Source organism: Etheostoma cragini, chromosome 15, assembly GCF_013103735.1.
Source record: "Etheostoma cragini isolate CJK2018 chromosome 15, CSU_Ecrag_1.0, whole genome shotgun sequence".
In the NCBI taxonomy this organism is placed as follows: Eukaryota; Metazoa; Chordata; class Actinopteri; order Perciformes; family Percidae; genus Etheostoma; species Etheostoma cragini.
In genome coordinates this window covers 20,110,291-20,135,010 of record NC_048421.1, presented here as the reverse complement: position 1 = coordinate 20,135,010, position 24,720 = coordinate 20,110,291, and the positions used below count along the sequence as shown (strand labels likewise).

The following is a 24,720-nucleotide window of genomic DNA, read 5'->3' as shown; positions in this document are numbered from 1 at the left end:
CAACAGTGAGCATGAAAGTTTGATACATTTAAATAAGAACAACAAATAAAATATAGAAAATCAGTAGAACAAAGACAAATATAGAAAATATGAATACTAGCTAACTATATGCATGTTTTTGAAATAGTAAAACAAGAGTATAAATCGCTATACATGTTTCTTCATTAAACTGTTGTAGACAACACCATTAAAGGCAATTCAAAGGTCACACAGGCAGACAGACTGTTAACACACAACAATACAATCCCTGAATCAGCAATTTCACTGTACACACCATGAACAGTCGAACAAGGTCCTGCTGTTCTTCTGTGGTCTCGAGTGCATGTGAAATGAGACAGTGTTCCCCTGCAGCTGCACTGACAACCTTACTCGGCCTTTTGCAAATGGAGCTATAAGTGGCCATATTAGGGCAGAAATCTGGCAATAGGGGCAAAAAGTGTCCCCACGCGCACACAGAAACGCACGCGCGCACACACGCACGCTCACACACACACGCATGAAGTGAAGACAGTTTAAAATCCTGCTTAAACAGCCCCCCCCCCCCTCTTTCTCTTCCCTCCCTCCCTCCTTCCCTCCCACTCTCCTCAGCCTCGCCAACTCTCTGACCGCATCCTCAGGGAACTCTCTCTCTCTCTCTCTCTCTCTCTCTCTCTCTCTCTCCTTCTCTCGCACACACACACACACACACACTCTCTAACACACGCGCTCGCGCACTCCCGGAAGCTCATATAGGAGGCTCCCAGCAGAGAAGCGGCGGAGCGCGCAGCGGACCAGCTCGTTAACTTCCTATGTCCCCTCCCCTCATTCTTCAGCTTCAGCAGCAGCCTGACATCGAACTACCGGCTAAAGAGAGGCTCCTCCACCTCCAGCACTCCAGACAGACTTAGACTGGTCGTCATCGTCTGTTTTCACTCCGGAGACTGCGGATTTTGTCCCTGGTTTATTTCCCAGAGGATAGGCTACTGAGAGTGCGCACCGCCTCCCCGAGACAAACTAAGTGTACGGACATTAAGTCTGCTGTTATATTTATTTTATAGCTGGGGACTAAAATCCTCTAGCCTTGTGTCGGTCCAGCCGTCTTCTCTTCCACCCCCCCTCCGGTTTAACTGCACCGGTCAGACTTGGAAAGAGCAACAGCCTCCACCGGCGCATCAGTGAGGTAAGAGATGCGCCTGCATGTCTGTTTTAGTCCCATTATGCAATTATAATGCTCATTCACCGTGCCTGTTGGACCAACACAGTGCTGTGATATCCTAATAAGCCTACAGGCCTTTCTACAGCAATAAGAACTTCGCGTTATACTCACCTGGGCATCAAATAGGCTTGAAAATCCATTTCTATGAATGTAATTTGACTAGATGTGCAGTAAATATGTGTGCTCACCTGTTTTTTTGTGTGTGTACTACACAAAGTGCAATAATCTGGGTGGACGATTTCACACTTAGTGCTGTCTGCATCCATCCTCCCAACACACACACACACACACACACACACACACACACACACACACACACACACACACACACACACATAAACCTTAATGCTGGTCCATATGGAACCCACGAATGTTACACTTACACTTCTCCTCTGCAGTTTCTCCTCCTCTGTCCTTTCCTTCTCCCTCTCTTTCTCTGGCCTCACCTGACCCTGTTTGGGGGACTTACTTCTGGCCCAGGGCAGGGGCGATTTTTGAAACTTTGGTATAGGGGGGCCAGATTAGGGCCCAGATCTAAAGATTTTGTATTCTCACATTTAAAGTCTTGATTCATTTAGTTTAATAATTGAATGCCAAAGAAGACACAAAAAATATAAAATGGCCGTGTCATTTCTCAACGTCTTTGTGGTTTTGCTTCTCTCTATAATTGTTTTCCTTCTTCCTGTTGTCTTTTTGCGTCTTTTCTTAGTCATTTTGTGTCTTTGTAGTCAGCGTTTGTCTTTTTGTAGTTGTTATGCATGTCTTTTTAGTCATTTTGCATCCCTTTGTGAGTGTTTTGCATTTCTTTGTAGTCGTTTTGTGTGTTTGTAGTCCTTATTTGTCTTTTGTTTTTTGAATCTTTGTCATAGTTTCATGTCTCTTTGTGGCTATATTGCGTCTCTTTGTAGTCGTTCTGTGCGTCTTTGTGGTGGTTCTGCGTCACTTTGTGGTTATTTTGTGTTGCTTTGTAGATGTTTGATTGACTTTTAAAAATCCAGGTCCCTTCACACAGAGGCTCTGGTCCAGGGGCCCCTGGGACTGTACACGATATGCCTTTTCACTAATCAATCCAGAGTACTAATTTAATTCCTTCCGGCTCTGGTACGGGGACCTGAGCCACCCATTTGGCTGGCCCCCTGGGACCACACACCCACACAACCTTAGGGACAAACACACCCAGATTAGAGAACTCTGATTGGGCACAATATAACTTGGGAACAATGGCGCAGATACATAACAGCTGACCCTCAAGCACACTGAAACCTACATTCCATCCAGTCCATTTCAAGCCTTTATTGATCAGATCTGATCGACCGGCCATTTCCCCATGCATGCTCGTGGGATATCAGCTGGTCTGGTCCTCACTGGCCTCAGAGCTCATTGTAGTGCCGAACAGATCGGCTGGCTGTAAAAGCTCAAATATCGTCTGTCAGCATCTGGCATTGGTAATCTCCAGCAACATCTCCTCTGCAGTTTAACAGCGCTCTTCACTTCCTTCTTTCTGAGTCTCCATTCTCAGATGGTCAGAGGAGCTCTGCCTGTTCCTTTCTATTTTTAGTCTCTATTTACACTGCAGTAGCTACAGAGGCACCTCACTCTGTTTCCCTTCGTCTGTCTCTCTGCCTCGCATCTCTCCCTCCCTACCTGTCTGATCCTCCCCTTTCTGTCTTTTACTTACTCACTTTTTAAATGTCCCTTTAACCTTTGGTTTCTCCTTCAAGCTTCTATCTGTGCCAACATCATACATCATAAAGTGAGACAGACTGAGTTAATACATATTACCACATACGCATTGGTAGCAGCTCAGCACACAGCTGCTCCACTGACACACACACACATACAGCATATTACTTTGTGAGGCTGCAGAGACAGGGGGCAGAGGCTAATCTCTGGATGTTTTTGACCCAAATCTCTATGCAACCTACATACCGCCCCCCCCCCCTTAAACAACCACTCAACAATCCATTTCACAATCACCCAAACATGTCTTTAAAAAGCAGAACACACACACACACACACACAAAAACAGCCGTTTGGATTCTGAGCCACACTATAACTGGGTAGGGAGCGGCCCAATTGGATCGATTTATTGATTAGATCCTTAACGATCCATTATTATCGATTCAAAGTGGAAATATCCATACATATTGTCATCTTTAAGATGCGCCTTTATTTTGAAATTCCCACTTTATAGTAATTATTTTTTATCAAAAAGAGTAGCATATTTTTTATTGAAATGTCTGGAAGAGTTTAGAAATGAAATTGACTAATCATATTTTAGTTGCTTTTTGTAAATATACATAAATGTAACTGATTGTGTTAAACATATCAGTCGCAGTCCCCTGCATTGAATCAAATCAAAATCATGAAGTGGCAGAATCGTTGTCCAAAGAATCAATATAACATCATATGATAAAACGTGGGATTTACACCCTAACAACTGGAAAACAAATTTCCTTGGCCCCGTTGAGTTATTAATTACCTGTGACAAGACAGGCTGGAGGATTGGATTGCCTTCCAGCTGAGGAGACAGGACGAGGTTTGATTAGAAGATCTCAAAAAATAGTTTTTAATAAAGCAAATGTAATTAACTGGTTCTTCATCTTCCAAAATTCCTTAGCCCAGTGTTACCTTCAGGCAAACCTGAACTCCTTTTGAAACCTGATACTAAATTGCTTCACAGATGGGCCTACATTATACAGTAGGTTTATTTGGATTACATTAGTTACCTTTGACTTCTAATATAGCACATTTACATCAACGAATTATTGTTATATTAAGTAGAAATACAAAAAAATTAGAGCACAGCAGACAAAGTCAGATTTTATGCAGACAAAGCCAGGTTCAGCCAGGACATTATATATAAAAAAATATACAAATTGACTAGAAGTTTATTTCTACAGTGATTAAGCAGCGCGGATGAGGAAAATACATTGCACAGTACTCTGTGATCCAGTGCAGCAGACAAAGAATATTCAATATCTCTTTCTTTTTTGCCGTACTGCCAGCGGGGCTCTAGGGATGGCAGTGTCGACAGTCGGCTTGTCATTTAGATAGGGCAGCACCTCAGCCCAGACTGAAATACCTCAACAACCATTGGATGGATTGCCATGAACTTTTGCTCAGACATTAATGGTTCCCTGTAAATCCCAGCCGACTTTGGTGATCCTTTGACTTTGTGTCTAGTGCTATCATCCGGTCAAAGTGTAAACGTATCCAAAACTTTGCTTGACAGCATGATTAAACACCTGCCAAATTTCTGTTACTACTTACAACAATATTCACGCCAGCCTCAGTTGTACTTTGTGTTAAGTGCTGATTAGCAAATGTTAGCATGCTAAAAATGCTCCCTGCCTAGCGTCATCATGTTAGTATTGTCATTGTGAACATGTGAACATGTGCTTCCCATTCATTGACTGTTCAATTCAATTCAATTTTATTTATAGTATCAATTCATAACAAGAGTAATCTCGAGACACTTTACGGATAGAGCAGGTCTAGACCACGCTCCATAATTTACAAGGACTTAATGCAAATGAAGAGCGGGCAGCTTGACTCGCCGCCTTTAACCCTTGTGTTGTCCTCCCGGGACAAAATCGTCCCTTTTTCAGACTTTTTTTAGTTTTCCCTAACACCGCCTCAGTACCACTAGTTTTACTGTACTTTATTGGAATTCATGGTCAGTAACCCTCATTCATATAGAATTATACCTAATAATTGAGTTAAAAAAGCAGAAATTATGAATTTTTTGACTAACAGTTAAGATAAGAGGAACGTACGGATGAGTTTTGTCAGGAATGACAGTGATCAATTGTATTTGCAAAGAGCGTCGTAAGGAATCCAATCCATTGTTTGTTGTAATTTGGTTAAAAGGAAACCAATATTTCAGATATGGACATTTTTTAAAGGGGTCAGATTTAACCAGAGGACAACAGGAGTGTTAAAAAAATCTTTTTAACTGACAGTTATTGATCTGAAATGAAGACCGATTCAGAAACTACATACCCTATTTCTCGCATAAAATGTCTGTAGAAACACATTTCTTTGAACCACTTCTCTAAAATAAGAGAAAGTTTTCCATTCTAGCCACCATTATGGTCGGTTTTAAAATCCTGGAGCAGGCCTACCCACGGTGAAGCGTTCATCCAACCAGGTGAACCCGGCGCACTGTTCAACGACACTGATGGCTGCTAGTGTCGAGCCCACTAGAACCCTCGTCTGTCCTTTTTATCTGAGGCCAAGTAAAGATGCGGCCGCTACCAAGACAAGACCAAGATCTTCAAACAGTGGTATTAAGACCGGTCTTAAGACCAAGACCGATACTACAACACTGGTTGCTAGTTGAGTTTAGCCGACCAAAAGTTACTGGGAGCTGGCTATAGAGCACCGCGAGGGGCCGTGGCAGTTGAGTTTAGCTGACAAAAAGTGAGTGTCATGTGGCGACAACAGCTAAGTTTAGGCACCAAATCGGGGAGTTAAATTTAGGAAAAAGATTGTAGTTTGGATTAAAATACTCCCCGGGAACAAAGACGTGTTTCCTGGTAGCGGTGGGGGAAAAAACGATACAGCGTAGTATCGCGATATTTTCCGTGGCAATAGTGTGTCAGTACACTGACACCAAGTATTGATCTGTCATTAGATACATTATATATTGGACAGTTTTTCTGCTTGACAATCCCATTTTGCGGCAAAAAAATTCAAGAGATATGAACAAACAGAGAAATTAATTTTTTAGATGAAACAGATGTCGACAAAGTTTCCTTTTGGGGACGTCATTTAAAACTGGGAAAAATTTGAAGTTGTAAAAAAGGTTATAAATTGCAGTATATCGCAGAATATTTCAATATGTTTTAAAATCACAATAATATCGTATCGTGGAATAAGTATTGTGATGATATTGTAGCGGTAGGCGTCTGGTGATTGTACATATAGTTCATGAAAACAGCCTGTAATAAGCTATATGAGCATCTTTAAATGTGACTGTTGGTTAAGGTTGAATGTGTTATTTTGGAGGCGTGCTACAAGGCAACAAAGAGAAAGAGGGCTTGCTTCATGTGCGGAGCAATTTAGTAACGGTTTGAAATTCAGGAAAATAGTCTGGGAGACTGGGACGACAGCAGGAGACAGAGAGCAATGCAAGGAAAACAGGGAGAATGCATGTAGCGCAGGGAAAACCTGCCTTGACTAGTCTTTTATATTCAAACCTTACAGTGTAAGACAACAGTAAGCCACCTGGCAATACTCTTTCCAGGATTTGGATTTGTGTGATGTCTAAGGCTTAAAGTTTGCTTCAGGCTGGTAATCAGCTGAGATGCAGAAGATAAACAGACATGAGTTATTTTCGAAGGAGAGGGAGACATGACAATGAAAGAATAGAGAGAATATAATGGAAACAGTCAGGTAGATAGATGAGTGAGAAGAGAAGGAGGACAACGTTATTTTAAAGATACTTTTGAAGTGTCTTTAAAATAATGTTTTTTAAAGACACGCTTGGACATAGAGTCTATGAGCTAGCGCTAGTACAGACATGTCTGTACTGACAAGAGGACAGAGAGGCCGGAACGCCGTGCAAGTTCTTGGACAGCAGAGATTACAGCTAGAAAGCTGAAAAAAGGTCTTTACTATGTACAATGAGATAAATACATGCTCTGCCATGCTTGTAATTTTTTTATAGGAGTTATTATTAATTCTCTTATTAACTTTCAAGAAATCCTTCTTGAAAATGTCAAATTTTTCATTTAACTACCAAAATTAAACAATACACAGTGGAAAATGAAGCATTACCTTCAGCTGCAGAGAAAGTTTAACTACAAATAACTGCCTGTGCTGCCTCACCATCACAAATGAGAGATTTCTTACATTCTTTCCAGTCTGTTCATTGATTGGCCGTTTGCTAAACCCTAACCCTCTTATTGTTGCTACACCTGTTAGGCTTTGACCTCTGCCAGTGAACGACAAAAGCAGCTTTCCATGCCTGGCCGGCAAGCGTTAATTTTGCCCTCTGAAATGACAGTGTAACTACCTAAACAGGTACTAATGCAGGCATTAATCACTGCCTCCAGCTGAAGTTGACTTGTTTTAAAACAAGAACCCTTTCAATGATTATTGAATATGCACTCGATGGCTACATACATTTGCCAAAAATCAAAGGCTAAGACTGCAGTCATAGTTTTTTAGCTGTTTCTATTAATTATACAGCATTGAATTTACTTAGCTGTGGACAGTGTACCATCACACCAGCTTTACGTCCTAAAGCCAGTACCCCAAAGCTTGGTTAATCTCTCTGTCAGAAAGATAGCCACTGTGACTGAAGCAAAAGAAGAGTGAGAAAAAAGGGCGAGAATGAGACAAAATTAGTGGGGGAAAATGAAAAAGCCAAACAGAAACATTGGCTGAGAAGAAGCGAGAAAATGAGACCCGAAAGGAGGTAGAGGGCTGGGAAACAGATGGATCGAGTGGACAAATAGAAATGAAAGAGGGAAACCAGGGATGAAGGAGATGGTGAGTGATAGAGTAAGAAAGAGAAAAAGCATTCCAACCTCCCATCGTCTCAGGAGGAGGCTGCTGAAACCTGATCTCGGCCAGGAAGCGGCCATCGCTCTCTCTCTCTGTCTAACATTGGTAAGACACACACACTATGTCAGGTTATATTGCACCTGGTTTTTCCCTTTAAACTCACAATGTCTCTTTCACTGCCTGTCTCCGTCTCGACTTTTTTGAGCAACAATCTTTTCTTGTCCAGGGCCGGGTATCGTTCAAAAATGATGACACCAAAGACCGATACCAAAACCTAGACTTCGAGACCGGTTCCTGAATGATACTTTATTTCGATATCAATATTATAAAATCAATTTTAACAAAGACCAACCACAACAAAAAATTACAACATGATACATAATGGTACAAGTCATTTTATTTATTTTTCAGCTCCTACTATGTGAGTTGTTCCTGCCTGTCTTTACGAAGTGTGACATTAAACAGCCAATCAGTAGCATTATTAGATCTTAGTAGAAGCATGCTGCATGCTTATTGGCTCACTGATGAGATTAACTCCTTAGGTATTGAAATGGCTATTGAAGGACGAGGCATTTTTTGAAACCCGCTACTACAGAGGAAATTTGGTCAGTGCCTAGAGTAAAGTATTGAATTCTGTATGTCATTTAGCTGACTTACAATTGCTATATACAGTATGTCAGAGGTCGAACGCCTCTGGAGCAACTAGGGGTAAAGCGTCTTGCTCAGGGACACACAGGTGTATCGGTGTACAGGTTGATGCATCGCAGTGGGAATTGAACCTGGCTCTCCCACACCAAAGGCATGTGTCATGTACCTATTCATGTCTCTCCGCTTATGCAAACAAGAAGACACAGTCATGAACAGCTATTTGTAGTTTAAATCAGCCAGTCATTTGCATGTACACTTAAAGCTTCAGTTATACTGGCGCGTGACACCGTGATGGGGGTCTCTGCAGGTGATGTTTGATACGATCACGCACGGAGACGTTTACGCTTAACCAGAGATGGTTTAGAACCAAGACCCCCCAACTCAGAGTAGTTTTTCGGTATCTGTGTCACAGGGACTGCCCATTTCTCCAACATCCCATTGTTCCGACCATGTAGGCTTGTTATATAGGTTAGGAATAGGATAGCCGATTGGTTGGGGTTAGGCCTTTGACCTCGAGTGGTTAAGGTTAGGATAGCCGATTGGCCTGTACCAATGGGGTTAGGTTATGGGGAATTTGGGACAGTAAACTGCATGCACACTTGTAAAGAGATTGTGTGGATTAGGCTAGATACACATTTAAATGTGTTAATAAGCTAGAGATAAGAAATTTGGCCTGGTATTATTGATTTAGATTTCAGATTATGGGAGGTGATCCACAAAAGCCTAACTAAATGGTCGGGATGTCGGAGCAGAGGTTTGATTTTTCAAGACAATGGGACGTTGGACTAGTGGGCTTTAGGACCAAAAGGGATTTTTGGGGTTATTGAGAGAACATTGCTCACTGGTGAGCTGCGAGCTCTGTTCCTGCTGTTGTGTTATCGTTATGTCTCCCCCCTCACTGTCTTTGCTCTCTGTGTATTTTTTTATTTTATTCATTATTTTCTCTTTGGTCCTGGGAAGTGTTGTCAAAGTGTGTTGTTTGTAAATTGTTTAAATAGAAATAAAATAAAAAATGATTTGATCACAAAAAAAAGAGAGGTCGGAACAATGGAGCGTCGGAGAAATGACATGGCACCCTGTGTCCCGTGGGCTCTGCCACTGAGACTGCTACTAACAAAATAATCTGGGAATAAGCTAAAGTAGTGGAGAAGAAGAGAGAGGACGTAAAGGAAAGCAGGCTGCCCGGCAACAGTAGTAAACACCTCCACGATAAACACCGATGTACCTCTAAAAATTACATTACATGTATCTTCTCTAATTATTAATGTGACTGCCGTTTATCTCCAAATCAAAATGACTTAGGTGGACTCTCATGGTTTTCCACACTCTCTCCAGCAGCATGGTTCTTCTTTCCCAATGTGGCGTAGGCTTTTAGCAGACAGAAGATTGATTCATTCTATTTTGAAGGAACGGTGTGAAACATTACTTTCAACTTGCAGCGCCCATGTGGACATGTGTAGAATAGAAGCGTGCATGTCTTTGTATAATTAGATTCTTGTTTTACTGTAGGCTATATTTTTCCAAACACCATTCTAACGACACTTTATTGGAGTAAAAATAGAAAGTTTCAGGGCCATTTAGATTAAATACAACACATTCCTATTGTATTGTTGATGTACGACATTAGCATCCTGACCATGGGGTGAAGTAGGTGTTGAATTTAGAGCGGCTATTTCCTGCTTCACAATGCCCCCCCTCACTAAACTGTCATAAAGGACCATTGCATAATATCAAGTAGTTCTGTGCTTCTGTGCTCAGTGAGATCGATTCTGAGTGCAGATCAGACAAGTGCTCGGCTCACCTGAATGCACGCACGCACACTCACACACACACACACACACACACACACACACACACACACACACACACACTCACACTCAAGGGTACACAAGTACACATACAAGAGGGCATACACAGTGGGTATAGTAGACACAAAGCGCAATATAGGCAGAGGGAGGAACAGAGCGGAAGAGAATAAAGATAGTATATCACTGTAGAGTTGACCACTGGCATGTTTGGCTTGCCTGCACTATCCTGACTTACACATTAAAATTATTACATGTAAATATAAAGTGTTTTTCTAATGAAACATTGGACGAGATAGAGGTAAAAACTGATCAGTGCCCAAAATACCTTCCCAAAAGCAGTTCCTTTCACAACCCTGCAACATCTAAATATACAGCGTTTAAATTAATATTTTAATATTTTGGGAAATACACCTATGTACTCATTTATTTTGAGATGCGACCGTCTATACCACGGTCATATCGTGTGTCGAAGGGATAGTTTGGATCTTGTGACATAGTGTTGGATGAGATAGACTACTTCAGTGCAACGTATTGTCATGAATAAGTTCGTATGATGGCGTATGAAAACCTATGCACACCAATCCGTATGATATCCTACGCAATTAGGTGACCGCCAGCCGGTCATGGCATCTAAGTTTAGTGGTCTTTACAGCTAGCATCCTATGACATGGTAATACGCACTACAGTTTTGTCTCCATAGGATGGATTTTGTCTTTTCTTTTTTGCAACTCCGCCTACACATATTGGAGAAGTTAGCCTTTAGGGTCTATTTTAACCCAAAACATGATTTTTTTCTTAAGCCTAAACAAGTCATTTTGTTGCCTAAACCTAACCAGATTTCTAGAATGCCCTGAAGGCATCCCATGTGTTCCTCGCGCTTACTCACTGTACAGTGTGGGCGAAATGGATAGGATCTGTGGAAGTGCATGCTACTGATGCATTAATCTCTTCAGGTTGTGTTGAGGGAGTACTGATCTTATTATGATGGGTGAGTGGCTAAGACTTTTGTATACAGTTAGTTTTTAGGTAGTTAGCACAAGATTTGCCCGGAAAATTCAATCTTCAGAAGATCCAGGAGGTAGAAAGTTGTGGAAGAAGTATTCAGATCCTTTACTTAAGTAAAGGTATTATCTGTACACTTTACACTGTGAACATACTCTGTTAGAAGTAAAAGTCCTGCTTTAAAAATGTTACTTTAGTCAAAGTATTATCAATAAGCATCACAGGGTGGCCGCGGGTCCTTAAAAAGTCTTAAAAAGTCTTAAATCACGTTTCCTAAAATTAAGGCCTTAAAAAGCATTACATTGTCTTAAATTCAGATTGGATAGGTCTTATATATGTTTGTGTCATGTCACGGCGAAAATGCAGGCAGTCTGTTGTCAAATATTGACAACGGGTGTTTGCTTTAAAACAACGAGTATCCTTGGTTAAGGTCGGAGCCGGAAAATGCTTATGAAGCGAACTGCGTTATGTGTCGGAAGATTTTCAAACTTGGGAAAATGGGGGTCAGAGCGGTGGAATCGCACGTACAAAGCAAAAACCACAGAGACTACGTGAAGGCACGCCACCTACCCGCCATCGCTAGTTTCTGCTCCACCGCTAGCAACGATGTCAACGCTACAGCGCTAGGTGTTACGATGGGAAACCCACAACCAACAATGCCAGCTGAACTACGAGCAGTTTGTGGCTCTAAGCCAACACTCCGAGCAGAGGTGATGGGGGGGGGCTGAGGACCGTGACAAGTCACAATTCTTACAGGTAAAATGACAGGACTGAAGAAGTGTTCCAAGCAATGCTTCCAGATTCAAGGCTTGTACAGTCATTTACCTGTGGAAAAGACAAGACCAGATACGTGGCTAAATTTGGATTGGCGCCATATATCAAAAAATAGCTCATCACAGAATTCCACATGGAGTCACATGGAGACCTGAAAACACACACACACACACACACACACACCGCAAAACACTCATACACACTGCTGTCTACTCTCTCTCCATGATGAGTCCTCCACAAACTGCAACCCATCCATCTGAGTCTCTCTCTTTCTCTCTGTGTCTGTTGGGCACACAAATCATATAAGAGTCTTTGCATTTTAAAAGCAGCTGGAATTGGCATTTAATTATTTTTTTTGTTCAAAAGGAACAGTGTTTTTTATTATTTATTTAATATTCACTTGATGTTATTTCACTTGATGTCATAACCATTTGTTCAAGGGACCCAAATGTTCGGAAAATATTGTAATAATATAATTTAGGACAGCAATTAAATTTTTGTGTTATTCTTTCACATTACACACATTAAGTCAATGTTCTTAAACTCACCCGATTATTGTCATTTTACCATACTGTTAATTTTGTGTTTACTTGGAAAGATTAATGTATATTTCCACTTTGTATTTCCATCGTAAGTTTGGTCTTAAATTTCATTTAGAATTGGTATTAAAAAGTCTTAAAAAGTCTTAAATTTGACCTGTTAATACCTGTAGCCACCCTGCATCAAGTATCATCAGAAAAATTTACTTAAAGAAAAAAAAAGTAAAATTACTCCGTGCAAAAACATCCTTTTTTACACTTTAGAAACTGGAAACAATCCAAATAGTTCTGTTAATCAACTAAGTGTTTAATCGTCTAATTCTTACAGCTGGACTTTAATGTTTAATGTCTTTTAATTAATAATAAAACATCTTATTTTATAACCTACATGTGTTTTGTGTGCAAAATATGTAAGGTAACTAAAGCTGTCAGATAAATGTAGCGGTGTAAAAAGAACATTTCTCTGTGAAATGTAGTGCAGTAGAAGTAGAAAGGGGCTTATAAAGAAAAGAAGTATACATTTGTACTTAAGTACAGTACTTGAGTAAATGTACTTAGTTACATTCCACTACTGCCTGTACTGTAGAACCCGCCAGCTCTCAGTCACAACAAGTTGACTCAATATGTGAGTGTGTTTTTTAATAGCTTAATTTCTTTCTTTTTTGTCAAAGTGTTGTCTGGCAACTGCAGACAGGTAGCCCTTGTTAGAAATCACTGTAATAGAGGATTCCATCCAGCTTTATGGTCCCATGTCATAAAAATTTCACTTCATGAGTTTTTTTTTTTTTACAATATGCATCCCCCTAGCCTGCCTACGGTCCCCCAGTGGCTCGAAATAAAGATAGGTTTACTGTCCTTTTGTTTTGGCCTCAGATAAACCTCGGCGTGACGGGGACACCACTACATATCAGAAGCACACGCAATAGGGAAGGGGGAGGATCAAGGGAAAATGGGAAGAAATGGGTATATTTAAAGGCTGTCCTTTTTCTTCTTGTTGGGCTTAGAAGCAAAAACATTTTCTCTCTTCCCTCCCTCCAGGTATTAAATACCAGATCTACCGTAACCTGCAGGTAATGCAAGTAACAATCTTGAAAAAAAATGAACCCAAATTTTTTTTGCAGGTGATGGGAAATATTTTAACTAATACATATTACTGTGACACTTTCCTAGTGGATTAAGACTATACATGTTTGTGTTAAAGGTTTCCTGAAATGTTATGTTTAATATGCAAATTAGGCCTTGTCTTGTTAAATATGTGCTACCATGCATACAATTCCAGAACGGAAATCTGAACAATGGATAAAGCTAGGTTCAAAAGTCTTGTTTTCTTTAGAGTCACTTTGTTTTTGAAAAAGGGAATTTGGGATATTTTGTTTTAATAATTCATAAAACAAAAAATTGTCAACAGCCAAAAAAAGTATATTTTTTAGTGATTAAATTTAAATCAGGCTATGAATGATATATGAACAAAGCCCTCTGTAAAAAAAAAGAATATAAAATACTAGAATATAGACAGGAAGGAAACTGCTAAGCTTGGTGTATGTACAGTGCTACTCATGAGCATAGGAACCCCTGCTTAAGTTGACTAAAAAGAGAAATAAAAATTAATAATGTATCGCAAATAAATCAATGTTCTTCCTTAAAAATGTGTATAAACACTCCTTTGTTAAATTCCCACAGATGGCAGGCCCATTTTATTTTTAAAGGCCAGTTATCACATAGATCAGCATACTATGCATCCTGATAAAGTTCTCTTGGCCTTTTGAATTAAAATAGCCCCCCCACATCATCACATACCCTTCACCATACCTTGAGATAGGCATGGGATACTTTCTATAAAATCATCTCTCAATGCAAATCAAACCAGCTAACCAACCATTAGGCTAACTGGAATAACACCATGTATTTTAATTCAAAAGGCCAAGAGAACTTTATCAGGATGCATAGTATCCTGATCCATGATATCACCGGCCTTTAAAAATAAAAAATGTGCCTGCTTCTATGGGAATTTAACATAGGGGCTGTATACCTATGCCAGTGTCCTAAAGGTTCGATTTGTCCTAATTTTTTTATTAAGGCATTGATCAGTTTCTTTTTTTTAATTTCTCTTTTTAGTCTACTTAAGCAGGAGTTCCTATACTCATAAATTCTTCTGAAGTGGAGATTTGTGCCTCAGTGTATGAGAAAAACTAATTTTGAGAAAATTAGACAGTAGTGCTGTTGAACTGCTACTAAGTTCGCTTGCAAACATAATTAAATTTGGCATATCCCTTAAAGCTGGGGAACCTTTCTTAAAGTGGAAACATGCAGCCCTAAGGACACAAAAGAATGCATCCTGTATCCTGTGGTGTCAAGTGGCTGTGCCAGTTTTGGCAGCACTTGTTTTGTTCTCTAACATTTAATAGCCTCCTTTTTTCTCTCCTGTAGGGGGGATTGCTATGCACCAGTTCTAAGTCAGATGTACGCCGTTGTGTTCTTGCTGCAGGCCACAGTTGTATGGAGTGGGCCTGACTACTATTTAACAGTGTTGTGTGCACTGTTTATATGTTTAATTGTGGTGTTCCTGCTGTGTACAGGTAGAAAAGCCCAACTTTGATCTGCAGTCATGGATGAGTGGGACGTACCCCAGATGAAGAAAGAGGTGGAGAGCCTCAAGTACCAGCTGGCCTTCAAACGAGAGAAGTCCTCCAAAACAGTGACTGAGTGAGTAGTTAGTCCACAAAATGCTCAACAGAAACCTGCACGCAGTTCAAGTCCTGAAAACAACTGGGATAGGACAGGGCCGTAGACAGCCTAGTGGAAGGGTTTCTTTTCTTCTTCTTGCTGATTTTCCCTCATTTTGTATTTAATTATGAGGTTCAAATACATTTTGATGTCCTTGGCCTCACAGATTTTTCTATGAGTGCATAAAGTTAGTTCAGAATCAGAATCAGCTTTATTTGCCAGGTATGAGGACACATTCAAGGAATTCTTTTTTGGAACATCGTTGCTCACAATGCGCCTACACACAAAACAACCAAACAAAATATACACACTAATATATACAAACTAATGTCTGTATAGTTTTAACAGAAACAAGAAACAATATAGAGGCAATAGTCCAGTGAGTGCAATCAGGAGTAAGTTAAATGTAAATGTGCTGTATATTGCTTTTCCAGTTTTAACAACTGCTCAAAGCGCTTTTACATCATACAGGAAACATTCACCATTCCTACATTGTGGCCAGGGGTGCAAGGTGCCACCTGCTCATTAGATAAATATTCACACACAGATGTGAAACCGGGGGCAACTCGGGGTTCAGTGTCTTGCCCAAGGACACTACGACAATGACTGCAGGGATCGAACCACCAACCTTCCGATTGGCAGGCAACCGCTCTACCACTGAGCCACAGCTGCCTAAGTCGTGATAGTTATTATTTAAAATGTGGAGCATAGTGCAATGGATGCTGGAATAAATAGTATTATGTTATTAAATTACAACATGAACAGTACGAACAGTATGAACAACTGAGTGAGGTCGCGTCGACACTCGGTTCCTAGGGCTATACACCCCTTGGTCCATCCCCTACACCTCGGTATTGGGACAGCACTAGGTCCCGCGTGAACGCGCAAAAACTAGGGGAAGGGGTAAGGGGAAGGGGTAAGGGGAAGGATTTGGATTCAGCTATTGACTATTGGGGGCGGGGTCTTTTGAACCACCCAAACCCCCCTGTCTACTGGCCTGTAAATAAAGCACTGGAATAAAATAGCTTTGTTCTTGCAAAAGACAATGTGTGACAGGAATAGATTTGGGGGGGGATGCCCCCCCCCCCCCACAGATTTTCTTCAGGTTTCACCAAGTAAATTTTTAGACTTTTTAAAACCTTTTTGAGACCATTAATATAAACATCAACAAAACCCAAACTCTTCCAATTTTTCCATGCCAAGTATCGGTTAACTTTCACTTCCCCTGCCAAGCACTGGTGTGGCGGGGGTTCAGCTCTGAGTTGGTTGGATATAGAGAGGGAACTGGTGTCTCCATTTGGGACTATTGAGGTCTTTAAGAAGAAGAGGCATCCAAACCCAATCTTGTAGTATCCTTTGGAAAGGTGTATAAGCAACTGCATATATCCCAATATAAGCAAATGTATTCATCCATATGGGATAACTCCTCAATCAAAGCAGGAAGGGAACTTATTGTTTGGACCACCTGGCTGAATTAAAGCATTAATAGAATTAGTGACTTGTATGTTGATGGCCTGTTCCAGTCATTTGAAGAACTCAAAGAAAAGTTCTATTTGACAGATGAAGCAGACTTCTGGTAATATTTACAGCTCAGGAGCTGTGTAACTAGCATTAAAATAAAGAAATAAGCTTCTCTGCTATTTGAAGTTGCCCGAGCCTGTCCGTGATGCCTCTGTTTTTTTTATGAAATCATGGCAGATAGTTTTTATGGTCACTCAACCACTTGAGGTTGATATGGGAGAGGGATTTGAACTCAAAGATTGAGGAAGAGGCATGGGATAAGGTGGTTTCCAATGCCGGTGAGGGAAGTGATAAACAAATTCACACATTCTAATGTTAGTCACATGTATTATTATCCACCAGTCAAGCTTCATAAAATGGGATTATTGAAGGACAATCTGTGTTGGAAGTGGATGAACGTCACAGGATCCTACCTTCGTCTTCTGTGGGATTATCCCCTGGTCTGTCCTTTTTGGAAACAAATGATAAATAACTATTGCCGATTGGTTAGCCACACCATTGCCAGAGTCTCCCCAGCTGTGTCTACATGGGGACAGGTCCCTTTTGCCACCAGAGACGGAGTCTTCTCTGACACTAGCTGGGTTAATCCCTGCAGTACGAACCATTCTTAGACACTGGAAAAGCCAAGTAAGGCCTGGTTTTACACACTGGCTGAATTTAATGACAGACCTTATCACAAGATTCAATGATCGTAGGGGTAAATTCTGCCAGGTCTAGTCTCCTTTCCTGCATTTTATTCAATTTGAACTGACGAGTGACCCATAATTAATGCTATTATAAAGCCTAATTCGATCTCAGCCAACACCTTATTCAGGTGTATGTGTTTTTGTGGTTTTATTTCTGGCTCAGATTGCTGTATAGTGTGTTTAGTGTTGTTACATGTTGTGAAATGTGGTGTGTTTCTCACAACAATAAAAATTTTAATTATAAAAAAAAACTTTCACTTCCCTGTGAGCTGAAAATAAAAATCTGTTTTATGTCTATGCTACAAAACTTTTTTAGCGTGTAGCTTGCTTGTTTGCGGTTGTTTTTTGAGAACGGCAACAAGAGTGTAAATGGAGGACACAACCAGCAGCAATTAGATTAGCTTAGCACAAAGACAGGAAACTGGGGGAAACAGCTTGCCTGGCTTAGTCCAAAAGTAACAAATAAAACTAAATATTTGTTGTGTTTAAACTGACTTTTAGTGCTACTCCAGGTGGATTTTCTTAGAAAGAAAGACACAACCACCATTGTAACAACAATATTTTTCATAAACAGAAATAAATAAACACAACAAATATATTGTTGTGTTGTAAGCGCACATTTCACAAAATTAAGGCCTGTATTTTCTTTCAAACCAAAAGTTACTGGTCAGCGAGGCAGTCGGACACTATAATAACAGTTCTATGACCACTGAGCTAACCCCACCAGCCAAAAAAGGCTGCGTCACATGGTTGAAGGCTCCACAACAAGTGGACCTTGAGTTGAGATTGTTTAACCAACTGCTGTTTCCAAGGTAACTCAAGTATTCAGTGGGTTATTCAATCATACACTAATAAACGCTACTCACTTAAGGCAAGCAATATCTGCTGCTGTTCATTGTAATGAGTACAATGATTGAATAAATCCAATGACTTTGGATATGACAGCATTAGTCACTGCACCACAATAATTAAACTGTGATATGACTTCATTAAGTAATGCTGCCTTGAAGGCTATTGTCACAGCCCCAGCGCACATCTAATCATTAAGCAGAGCTGTGTTCAGCCCTCTCTTCATCCGTCTCGGGCTCTCACTGCCATGCCGCTAGATTGGGAGCCAATCAAGGAAGCTCAGAAGAAACACTTCTGAGGCTTCATCAGCACACATGACGCTCGCTAAAGTATTCAGGGTCAGTGTTTCGAAACCCTGCATAAAAACAATGAGAATCTAAAAAGATACTGAACAAATAAGAGAAGCAGTGATGGGAAGATGTTGCAATGTTTTACTCAGGTAAAGTACTGTCATGAATAATGAGCTAAATATAAAGTGAGAATATGTCACTTTTGAGAGAAGAAATAACAACCCACCCAGAGGTTTTTCAGCCTAATTGTCTCATATGACAAGTAGCTTATAATAGCAAACATTAGACATACAGTATTCTGTTGCCATTACATAGTAATAATCTTTCCTTACTTGTGCCACTGTCAGGGTTTGACATTTCAATGTGTTGGTGACAAGAGTAAAACAGGAAGTAAACTTCTACATCTGTGACATGCTAAAACATCGGGGAACAGAAATGTAGCACTAGCAAAGAATAGCAAGACGACGGACTAGTTCAGGATAACTGGCTAGAGGATGGATTGTGGTAATAATGTCTCTGTCCCTCTCTGTTTCTCCACAAAGTTTGGTAAAGTGGATAGAGGACGGCGTCCCCGAGGATCCCTTCCTGAACCCGGAGCTGATGAAGAACAACCCGTGGGTGGAGAAAGGAAAGTGCATCCTTCTCTAGAAGAAAAAAAACAACCCCCCTGCCTCACCCTTTCAACTCAAACCAACACACAGATGACCCCTGAACCCACCCTCCTGTCCCAGCCTATGAAAGCCATGGCAGGACAGCACCTCCTTACGTCTCACCGTGAATGTACCACAGCTGATGTCCCCCAACTTCCCTGTACACACACTCCAACAAGGGCACAAAAACACACTCCAAACTTCTTCTTTTCTTTTTCCTGACCGCCACGCATCTACTGCAAGTTTATTCCTGCCACGGCAATGCATCATTACTATGATATATGATGACGATGATCAGTACTCCTCTGACATGTCTCTGTATGATAGATGACGACTTATTTCTGCAGCTGCCGGTCACACACTTTCTCTCCTCTTACAATCTCTCCTCTTCATTGTGAGCATTTCCTTCATTTTTTGATAGGTTGTAAAACTCTCACTGCCAGACTTACTGCAGATCTGCTGGGGGAACTTTGTTCCACGTAGAGATAGAACTACTTGCTCTTACAAAATGATAATAAATCCTAGACCCTACACCTACAACAAAACTATTCATAAGAACCTATGAAGATTTCTAATTGAATGAAGATTTAAAGTAAATACAGAATACTTATTATCTAAGGATTTGCTTTTTTTGTCTTACAGACAATGGTTTTAATATTTCACAATTCCCCTAAGTTAGAAATCAACCTTAAAAGACACGTTGGACCTTCATGTAAAGGACTTTAAGACTCCTGACTGTAGCGTACATATGATGCGTAAAGTAAGATTAAATACATATGTGAGTTAACACTCTTATATTTACATAAATCAAATTGCTTGGTTTTCTTGGGCTACATGTTTGTTGGCTTTACTCCAGATTAGCGGGTGGTGGTAATGCACGCTGTAGGTGTAGGTGGCCCGATCCGTATGGAAAAACCCAATCTGTTTGTTGACTAATTACTTTGAGGTAAAATGAGTAGGATTTCAATTGGTTTTGGTTTGTAAACGCACTCTCATTTTGGAACCAGCTTTGTACGCTTGGTATTTGGCCTCGTTATATTTGTGACGCTGTGACAGCCATTTTCACAGCTTCCTATTGGATGTGGGCCTACGATCTGGCACCTGGACGCTACTTTTCAACACAGCCAAATGTAACAAAAAGACAAAATACAGGCAGAGAGCAGGATCTTTGCAGATATGGACACCACCTCACACGTCTAGTGGGTCATAAGTGATGATTGAGAGGAATTATTTTTGTCTTTACGTTGGTTTTAAGGAAAATCCAACTCATTGTGCCTCCAACTATTATACGTATACCACAAATTGAATTAACAAATGATCCCATTGTTACAGATCTGTAAAGATAAAAAAGTGGAAACCAACTAATTAGTTGCTTAAACGGAGTCAGTATACTTGACACAAACTAGTGTCGTCTGACCGTGATGTAGCTGCCAGGGTTTGAGAATTAAGAAAGGATCATTATCACATTGAATTTGTGTTTTCAGCGTTTACTTCTATCTTCCTGGTGTGATTACGGTATTCCTACATGTGTACTTTTGTTTTCACTCAATATTTTAAAGCATGGTTATTGCATTTACATTCTAAAAAGAAGAGAACTGCAACCAGTTTTGTTTGCTTCAATGTCATTAGATCGCAAAGTTTAATAGCAGTTCTGTTTGTGTTGTCAAAGCAGAATGAAGCTATGGGTCTCTGGGGGGTGGGGGGGGGGCTTCTTTTCCTCCTTAGCTACAGACTCTAAGGACAACACACCGCATCAAACAAACCATGCACACACACGCTATCTCTCTCCACACAGACAAAACCCCTTTAACTTAACTTATTAACTTATTGATTAATACTTGGATTATTTATTTATTTATTTATTGACTGAGGTTTGATTTTTTTTTTCCTCAACTCACCTTTTTTCACCCCCTTTCCTCATAGCCCTCCCCCCTCCCAAAAAAACAATAAATGATCACACACACAAAAAAAGACTAAACCTTGCCAGATCACCGTCTACTACTGCCTTGTACACAGTTTCCTTAAAACGAGAATGTAATTATGTGGCATGATAACCACTGACCTCAGAACTGGCCTGTGTGTGCGTGCACGTGACTGTAATTGTGTGTTTTTTCGTGTGTTTATTTATTTTATTTTCAAAAAAAAAATCCATACATTTGAACATTAAGCTCCCTCGCGGATTGACACACACATACTGTACTGTACATGCACACTTACACACATGCAGCTGTGTCACACACACAGGCGAGCCTGAGGCTGAGCAGATCAGCAGAACACACACACACACACACACACAATAAGATTGTGTATGAGGGGAGGAGTAGCAAGGATGTGGGATTCTTTAAATTACTTGGGACAGGGGAGCCTCACATCATCTCAGTACTGTAATGAGTCTCATTATATACTTTTTCTTCAAGATGACCCGGTTCCCAGAAGGCTACTCAGCGCTTGGATCACTTTCGCCAAATTATGTAAAACAACATGCACATATTTAATTTACCTATTAAAATAAATAAAAAGCTCAATTTCAACAATGACGTGGTCCATATCGTACTAATAAATTGTTCCATTTTTTATCAAACATGCTAGCATCTATCTTAGACCTTCGCTTCATATGTTGGACACATGTCAGACAAGCAAAGTTTCCATCCAATCATACTGACATGTTTTAGATTTATTAAAAATACTTTTTGGGAACAAAGAAAAACTGCAAATGTAAAATTGTATCACTGTAGCTGAAGTGAGACCGGGGAATTTCGGATATCCAGTACAACAACAAGCTTATTATGCAACATGACGACTCCAAATGGAGCCATTTTTATAAAGTCTTTGGTTCACTGGCATGTTGAGTATACACCTCCCTTAGTTTATTTTATTTTTTATTTCAATTTATTTTAATTGAATAGCTTAGGTGTTGGAAAGTACAATGTGTGTTAACTAGTTGACAGAATGATGCTAAAGCTTTGTGTTATAATCTAGCCTTGTAATTTCATAATAAATGCATGAAGAGGGACTTTTAAAACGGCTTCCAAGGTACACAGAACTAAAGTTCTGAGCTTCAGGTTTGTAGCTTCCTCCAGTGTTGAGTTTATTCTCTCTTCCAACATGGGTTTAAACTTTTTGTTCTCTTACAACACCACTGGAAATGCAACAAATGCTGTCCTCTAGAGTCTTACAGCAGCTCCAAAAGTACACGAGACGATTCCTGAGTCTGCCTGTCCCTTATCTGTTTTCTGTTCAGCAACTGTAACTTTATTTGGTTTGTTTTTATATAATCTGAACATGCATACGTATGTAAGTTATGACTATTATAATGGAAGCATAAAATCTTGTCTAAATATCTAGCAACATATTCCTTGTGAGAGTGCTTTGGAAAAAAATATTATGCATCTGATCAAGTCCTAGTGTAAAGATGACAATGAGCAATAAATTAAAGATCATTTTTTATTGAATGTTTTACAAAAACATTTATGTTATTGAATAAAGTAGGAGATTTTTAGACAACTTGGTTGTCTGGGTTGTTTTTTTGGTTATGTGTTTGGTATGTACATGTGTAAGTGCAAAAAGTACATTTTTAACTGCAAATGGACATTAAGAGAGGTCGTATTCCACACCTTTGAATCATTGCCAACACAAGTATGCTGTATCATGAATACATGTCTAAATCAGAAAGATACAATTATTTTAATGATTATTAAAATAATTTACATAAATAATTTAATGGATAAACCTCTTGCCATGATGTCCATCCCAAAATGGCGGCCGCGTCACTGTATCAGAGCCAATGCGGTATCTACGTATAATATGTATATATGTTCATGGCCATATCATATAAGCATTCATGGCCGTGGAAAGTATGCCTCTCTAGTTTACCAGCTAACTCGTAATGTCACAAAAAATCTGAGCATCTCCTTGCTTTTTTATCAGTCTGTTTGTTAGCCAGAGCAACTGCAGTTATTTTGACTGTAACAAGTAGGGAAGAAGTCAAGTTAGTCACATGCATTAATGGGATGAGGTTGCATACAGATGGAGAGAAGGAGGAGGAGTAAGGTGCTCAGTGCATCATGGGAAGTCCCCCGGAAGTCTGGGTCTGTAGCAGCATAACTAAGGGATGGTTCAGGACTCACCATACTTAGAAGTAAGCCATTTGCTTACTTCCAAGTTTTTCAGACTCCTAGAGCAGCTCTTCATACGTTATGAAAACTGATATTCTAACTTGCCGACTCAAATGTTGTCTGTTTAAAGTCGGTAGTTTTCTCCTTCACAGTTCCCTTCTACTACCCTGGAAATCCAAAGTTCTCGCGAGAGCACAATTTGAATTTGCTCAGCGAGTTACTCTGGCATTCAGTAATGCTGCTCATTAACTATGCCCTTGTAGCCGAGCTGCACCAATCACATTGGTGTATCTGATAAAGGCGGGCCAGAGGCGAGCTGCACCAATCACATTGGTGTATCTGATATAGGCGGGCCAGAGGCGAACTGCACCAATCACATTGGTGTATCTGATATAGGCGGGCCAGAGGCGAACTGCACCAATCACATTGGTGTATCTGATATAGGCGGCAAGCTAAACAGATGATGACAGTTTAATCAACCAGTTAGCTCCACCAGTAGCTAAGCGTACGGAGCTCTGGATACGTCACCCCATGTGTTGTTGTTATTGATCGTAGTGTTATCCAAATGGGTGCAGTGAGATTTTCAAATGCACGCTTGGTGCCGCCCCTCAAGATGGGCGACTTTCATTGCTCAATGCCAGACCCTTAAACTTTGAGATTTTGGGTCTGGATTTCCAGGCAACAGTGTCTATCTGAATCCCGAACTTGTTAAAGCAAATGGCAAATTAGAGCTTTTGTGAAAATGTCAGTTAGTTAGTAAATAGTCATATTTTTGACCATTTTAGCATTCACAGTCTTGGAAAGTAAGATGGCTAACCAGCGAACGAGCCACTACGGTAGTCAACAAAAAAAAAAGTTTTTGTTTTTAGGTAGAATTTTAGCCTTCAAACTCTTAGAATTTTCTCCTGCCACTTGCCTTTTTGCTGTGCTTCGGTATGATGGTAGCCAGGGAAACTGCAGTTCTTTTGGATCTGACCATTAATCACAAGTTTCTCAGCCTCATAGCAGCTCTGGCTTCAGGATGTGTACTGTACACAAAACTCTTAAGTTCAAATCTATGAGATAAAGACATAGAGAGAAAGGGGAGTGAGTGATAGACTAAGAGACCCTGGAGCGGAATTAAAAGACTACAAGATAGGAGTAAGAGACAGGAGGATGCATATGGTACTATAAAAGACTACACTCAAGGGAAAGATGGAAAGCTACAATGTCTTCTCCTCCTTCCCCTCCACTGCCTCTTGTAACCCATGAATAATGGAAAACAGGAGATATCTATAGAAGGTAAGGGCTCTGACTTTCTTCCCCCTGTCAGCGCCTTTTGGACTCTCACTTTCCCCGTGGCCACCTTTTTCTCCATCCAATCCCTTTTACTTCTCTCCCAATTTTGTTCCAGTGTGCTGTGA

General features: G+C 40.3%; 1 protein-coding gene across 2 annotated transcripts; it reads left to right on the top strand.

The window, feature by feature from the left end:
* The first annotated feature begins 718 nt into the window (after positions 1–718).
* gng13b (guanine nucleotide binding protein (G protein), gamma 13b) lies at positions 719–19,211 on the top strand. 2 transcript variants are annotated; one of them, XM_034893742.1, is made up of 3 exons: positions 719–1,159; positions 15,068–15,185; positions 19,095–19,211. In XM_034893742.1, the coding sequence occupies exons 2-3, from the start codon at positions 15,088–15,090 to the stop codon at positions 19,198–19,200; spliced, it is 204 nt and encodes a 67-aa protein (XP_034749633.1). In that variant the 5' UTR covers positions 719–1,159; positions 15,068–15,087; the 3' UTR covers positions 19,201–19,211. The 2 variants fall into 2 exon arrangements, with proteins under 2 accessions (XP_034749633.1, XP_034749632.1); XM_034893741.1 differs by having other exon boundaries at positions 720–1,159; positions 15,059–15,185.
* Positions 19,212–24,720: the final 5,509 nt, after the last annotated feature.